Source organism: Ascaphus truei, chromosome 5 (genome assembly GCF_040206685.1).
Source record: "Ascaphus truei isolate aAscTru1 chromosome 5, aAscTru1.hap1, whole genome shotgun sequence".
NCBI classification, from domain to species: Eukaryota; Metazoa; Chordata; class Amphibia; order Anura; family Ascaphidae; genus Ascaphus; species Ascaphus truei.
The window spans coordinates 201,871,774-201,877,928 of record NC_134487.1 but is presented as its reverse complement, the minus strand read 5'-3'; the positions used below and the strand labels follow the sequence as shown (position 1 = coordinate 201,877,928).

Below are 6,155 nucleotides of genomic sequence, written 5' to 3'. Positions count from 1 at the left end.
GAGAGACTGTGGGGAAGGTGAGCGAGAGACTGGGGGGTGAAGGTGAGCGAGACACTGGAGGGGAAGGTGAGCGAGACACTGGGGGGGAAGGTGAGAGAGACACTGGGGGGGGAAGGTGAGAGAGAGACACTGGGGGGGAAGGTGAGAGAGAGACACTGGGGGGGAAGGTGAGAGAGAGGACACTGGTGGGGAAGGTGAGAGAGAGACACTGGTGGGGAAGGTGAGAGAGAGACTGGGGGGGAAGGTGAGAGAGAGACACTGGGTGGGAAGGTGAGAGAGAGACACTGGGTGGGAAGGTGAGAGAGAGACACTGGGGGGAAGGTGAGAGCGAGACACTGGGGGGAAGGTGAGAGAGACACTGGGGGAGATGTGAGAGAGACACCTGGGGGGGGGGGGGAGATGTGAGAGAACAAGAGGAGAGACACAATGGCTGGAGGGAGAGACAAAATGGCTGGAGGGAGAGACACAATGGCTGGAGGGAGAGACACAATGGCTGGAGGGAGAGACACAATGGCTGGAGGGAGAGACACAATGGCTGGAGGGAGAGACACAATGGCTGGAGGGAGAGACACAATGGCTGGAGGGAGAGGCACAATGGCTGGAGGGAGAGGCACAATGGCTGGAGGGAGAGGCACAATGGCTGGAGGGAGAGGCACAATGGCTGGAGGAGAGGCAAATGGCTGGAGGGAGAGGCACAATGGCTGGAGGGAGAGGCACAATGGCTGGAGTTAGAGGCACAATGGCTGGAGTTAGAGGCACAATGGCTGGAGGGAGAGGCACAATGGCTAAACGGAGGAATGAAGGTCAGGCAGAGATGGCAGAATTGAGGGGCTTGGGTGGAGGAGTTTTGTGGGGCTGAGGGTTATTCTTTGGGTCAGGGGGGTTACTTGGGAGTATTGATCAGCAGGGGAGATTCATCAGTACCCCCCTTGAGTTTGGTTATGGGGCTCCCTGATCCCTGGGCAACATTTAAAACGGGAATAAATAAATAATACATTAAACTGGTAGGTAGGAGTGGATGACACTGGGGAAAGCAAATGGGAGAAGGAAAAAAGGGAGGCAGGAGAGGGAAGGGATGTAGCAAAGAGATGGATGAATGCCCCCTCAAATGGATGCCTTTGTGCACCAGAAAAAAACATATTACCAGATGCCAGCAAACAATAAAATAAACAGTGATCCAATACTAGTATACTGCGCCCGCACGCACGCCTGCAGCCCCAATGCGATTTGTGAACTTGGCTGCAGGAGATTGTAGACGCGAGGCGGACACGTCACAAAGCTGGTTTGCCCTCATTGGCTGAACCAGCTCAAGTGCGCTGACGTCATGTGATTTTGATTACATCAGGCAGGGGGGCCCGAGAGATTTCATGGATGAAAAGGGGGGTTCGGCATAAAAAGTTTGCTTACCCCTGTTCTAAGGAACAGATGATTGTTATTATGTTCTGATATGTAAAACCATGGAATTCAAAGAGGGTGTACTTTCTGTTTCACGTGTGTGTGTGTGTGTGTGTGTGTGTGTGTGTGTGTGTGTGTCCTCTCCTCTCCCAGCTTCTGCCTTCAGCTTCCGGATGACTGGAAGAGAGAGGAAAATCAGAGCCAGCTCCCTTAAAGAAACTGTCTGTCTGTCATCAGAGCGATGCGCCACCTTGGTAACCAGTGTTAAATGACGCTGCAGGGTCACGTTATTATGCGTTGCCATGCTGACTTGATGTCATATGACCCCACAACGTCATTGATGCCAGAGCTGAGGAGGAGGGGGGGTGCAGGTAGCAAGCTCCCTGCCACCTGGGCACATGACAAGCCCTGGTCAACAGGAGAGGATAGAAAACGGTATGGTAGGGGCATGATAGGAGATCTGCAGCATATTATTGGGAGCCATACTCACAACGAGTTATAAGCGGATTCGCGTTGTAACGGATCGCGCAATAACGGGGGTTAAGCGGTGATATATATATATATTAGCAAATAGCCCATTACAGAACAGTCCCCTGGAATTGTGGGGGTTTTTTTCCCCCGGGCATTACATTTTTTATTTATTTATTTTTAAATGGCCTGACGGTTATTTTCTTCTAAGAACAGCTTTTTTAAATCAATTTGGGTTATTAAAGTGTTAATTATCAGCCAGTTCCCCTTACCAGCTATATATCAGTCTCTGTACTGCTGAGATCCTTTTAGATTTGATCTAGATTAGATCTAAAAACTTTTAGATTTGTTTCTTTGAATCAAGTGTTCATTTCACCAGATGAGCAGGACAGATACTTTAATATATAGGCCCCCAATAAGTTACATTGGATTTAACCTCTCCAAATAATTTGAGAAATCAAGCAATCTTATGGAGATGAAAATAAATCACATGTACACATGCATAGACACAGACTAACTAGCAGAAAAACAAACAGACATTCACAGTCACGCATACATAAGACATGTACAATAGGCGTGCAGGCACACCTACATAGACATGCATAAATCTACAGTACATGCATAGACACACTCTCTCTCTCTTCCCCCCCTTCATCTCCCTCCCTCATTTCCCCCTCCTCTCTGTGTTCCTCTCTCCTGTCTCTTTATCCTCTGTCCTGTCTGCGGAGCAATGTCCCCACTGTGCCATATTCACCAGATAAGAGCATTCAGTGACTCTCCCTCCCGGCATCTCGTAAAGTACTAAAAGGTACAGTAAAAGCGAGAAAGAGCTGTTGGGGGAAGTAACTGACATTGCTTCGATATAAAGAGTTTGCCGTAATTGTGCCACGCAGTTAGGACACAGTAAAGGGAAGATTTGGACAGACTTTTATTAAATGCACTGGGTGACATTTGCCAGCAAAGGGGGAACCGCAGCCTGCTATTGTCTGGCAGGCTGCTCTTTGAGGCCTGGTACAGTATTCTGTCTAGATGTGGGGAATTTACCTGACATTATAATGTAGTGTTCTGTTCCACAATTATATACGAACACCTTTTAAACAGCAGTGTCCGTTTTCCTCTTCATTGTCATTCAGATTAACCAATCTAAATCTGTTTAGGAAGCGCAATGGTACAAGAACAATTACTTTTCAATTTTCAGATCTTGAATAGCATTACTTTTTATGTGCAAATTTGTCCCACTTTCTTCTTTGTCTTTTAAGCATAAACTGTAACCATTTCTACTATGAGGGCATATGGCTTATCACCCCCCCTCCCCCCAATTTTTTTTTATCAAGCTTAGAATTAACACTACTTGTTCTGTGGAACTTCAACCACTGATATGAATCTCTTACATATCTCTATGTTTTTTTAAGCCGCCTCCAGAGATCTACGATGCGCAGTTAGAAGAGCGAGAACATGCAATAGAGGAATGGAAAGGTAACATAATGCGTAGGGATCCACGATGATAAAACATCTGTTGCAATGGTGGTGAGCTGTAAGGCTTCGTAGAAATGGAGCCTATGTTCTACGACAAAAAGATTTAAACTTTCTTAAAACCGTGTAATTGGTCTGGAGGTTGTGAATTAAAGGCCTATGAGTAATTTGAGTGTGCGGCTTGGCTTATCATGAACTTGTGTTAAAGTTCCTCATAGATAATAAAATGCCAAGTAGTTTTTAATTTTTCCTATAATGGCTTGGTTATCATTTGATGCTTGAATAATGTCTAAATGCATTATATGGCACATACAGATGTTACAGGATTGCGTTAAGTGTGCCTGCTAGGGCAACACAAATCTTTTAACACATACTGTGTGTCTAGGCTGTTGCACCAAGACGAAGACCTTCACCATCCCAGTTTATTTATTTTGTCATTCAATAGAATGTCATCAATCAAAATGTAAAATTTATGTATTTTTTCTTATAGAACTTATATATAAAGAAGTATTGGACTGGGAAGAGAGAAGCAAAAATGGTGTTATGAAAGATCAGTTTCTCAGGTTAGTCCCCCTTTTTTTATTATTTTGCGTTTATATAGTATCAACAGTTTGCTTAGTATCTTCAATTGTTCCAAAAGCAGTCAGGCCACTGTGTCTAAATCAGGCCTGCACAACACGTGGCCCGCGGCCCGTCTGCACTCGCTGTGCGGCCTGCGGCGGCTTTCCCGCTCTCCCCCTCCCTCCCAAGTCCTCTCTACCCCTCCCTCCTCCAAGTCCTCTCTACTCCTCCCTCCCAAGTCCTCTCTACTCCTCCCTCCCAAGTCCTCTCTACTCCTCCCTCCCTCCCAAGTCCTCTCTACCCCTCCCTCCCAAGTCCTCTCTACCCCTCCCTCCCAAGTCCTCTCTACCCCTCCCTCCCAAGTCCTCTCTACCCCTCCCTCCCAAGTCCTCTCTACCCCTCCCTCCCAAGTCCTCTCTACCCCTCCCTCCCAAGTCCTCTCTACCCCTCCCTCCCAAATCCTCTCTACCCCCTCCCTCCCTCCAAGTCCTCTCTACCCCTCCCTCCCTCCCAAGTCCTCTCTACCCCTCCCTCCCCTCCCAAGTCCTCTCTACCCCTCCCTCCCAAGTCCTCTCTACCCCTCCCTCCCAAGTCCTCTCTACCCCTCCCTCCCTCCCAAGTCCTCTCTACCCCTCCCTCCCTCCAAGTCCTCTCTACCCCTCCTCCCTCCCAAGTCCTCTCTACCCCTCCCTCCCTCCCAAGTCCTCTCTACCCCTCCCTCCCAAGTCCTCTCTACCCCTCCCTCCCTCCAAGTCCTCTCTACCCCCTCCCTCCCTCCCAAGTCCTCTCTACCCCTCCCTCCCTCCCAGTCCTCTCTACCCCTCCCTCCCAAGTCCTCTCTGCCCCTCCCTCCCTCCCAAGTCCTCTCTGCCCCTCCCTCCCATGTCCTCTCTACCCCTCCCTCCCTCCCAAGTCCTCTCTACCCCTCCCTCCCTCCCAAATCCTCTCTACCCCTCCCTCCCTCCCAAATCCTCTCTACCCCTCCCTCCCTCCAAGTCCTCTCTACCCCTCCCTCCCAGTCCTCTCTACCCCTCCCTCCCTCCCAAGTCCTCTCTACCCCTCCCTCCCTCCCAAGTCCTCTCTACCCCCTCCCTCCCTCCCAAGTCCTCTCTAACCCCCTCCCTCCCTCCCAAATCCTCTCTACCCCTCCCTCCCAAGTCCTCTCTACTCCTCCCTCCCTCCCAAGTCCTCTCTACTCCTCCCTCCCTCCCAAGTCCTCTCTACCCCTCCCTCCCAAGTCCTCTCTACCCCTCCCTCCAAGTCCTCTCTACCCCTCCCTCCCAAGTCCTCTCTACCCCTCCCTCCCTCCCAAGTCCTCTCTACCCCTCCCTCCCTCCCAAGTCCTCTCTACCCCTCCCTCCCTCCTCCCAAGTCCTCTCTACCCCTCCCTCCCTCCCAAGTCCTCTCTACCCCTCCCTCCCTCCCAAGTCCTCTCTACCCCTCCCTCCCAAGTCCTCTCTTACCCCTCCCTCCCCTCCCAAGTCCTCTCTACCCCTCCCTCCCAAGTCCTCTCTACCCCTCCCTCCCAAGTCCTCTCTACCCCTCCCTCCCAAGTCCTCTCTACCCCTCCCTCCCAAATCCTCTCTACCCTCCCTCCCTCCCAAGTCCTCTCTACCCCTCCCTCCCTCCCAAATCCTCTCTACCCTCCCTCCCTCCCAAATCCTCTCTACCCCTCCCTCCCTCCCAAATCCTCTCTACCCCTCCCTCCCTCCCAAATCCTCTCTACCCCTCCCTCCCAAGTCCTCTCTACCCCTCCCTCCCTCCCAGTCCTCTCTACCCTCCCTCCATCCCAAGTCCTCTCTACCCCTCCCTCCCTCCCAAGTCCTCTCTACCCCTCCCTCCCTCCAAGTCCTCTCTACCCCTCCCTCCCTCCCAAGTCCTCTCTACCCCTCCCTCCCTCCCAAGACTCTCTACCCCTCCCTCCCAAGTCCTCTCTACCCCTCCCTCCCAAGTCCTCTCTACCCCTCCCTCCCAAGTCCCTCTCTACCCCCTCCCTCCCTCCCAAGTCCTCTCTACCCCTCCCTCCCTCCAAGTCCTCTCTACCCCTCCCTCCCTCCCAAGTCCTCTCTACCCCTCCCTCCTCCCAAGTCCTCTCTACCCCTCCCTCCCTCCCAAGTCCTCTCTACCCCTCCCTCCCCTCCCAAGTCCTCTCTACCCCTCCCTCCCTCCCAAGTCCTCTCTACCCCTCCCTCCCTCCCAAGTCCTCTCTACCCCTCCCTCCCTCCCAAGTCCTCTCTACCCCTCCCTCCCTCCCAAGT

The 6,155-nt window shown here is 51.7% G+C and overlaps 1 protein-coding gene across 1 annotated transcript in view; it reads left to right on the top strand.

Annotated features, from left to right (window-relative positions):
• MAPK9 (mitogen-activated protein kinase 9) overlaps positions 1 to 6,155 on the top strand; it is a 73,654-nt gene that overhangs the window by 55,610 nt on the left and 11,889 nt on the right. The window contains exons 11-12 of the mRNA XM_075601610.1: positions 3,276 to 3,339; positions 3,827 to 3,890. Coding sequence (XP_075457725.1) covers positions 3,276 to 3,339; positions 3,827 to 3,890 — 128 coding nt within the window. The remainder of the gene's footprint in view (positions 1 to 3,275; positions 3,340 to 3,826; positions 3,891 to 6,155) is intronic.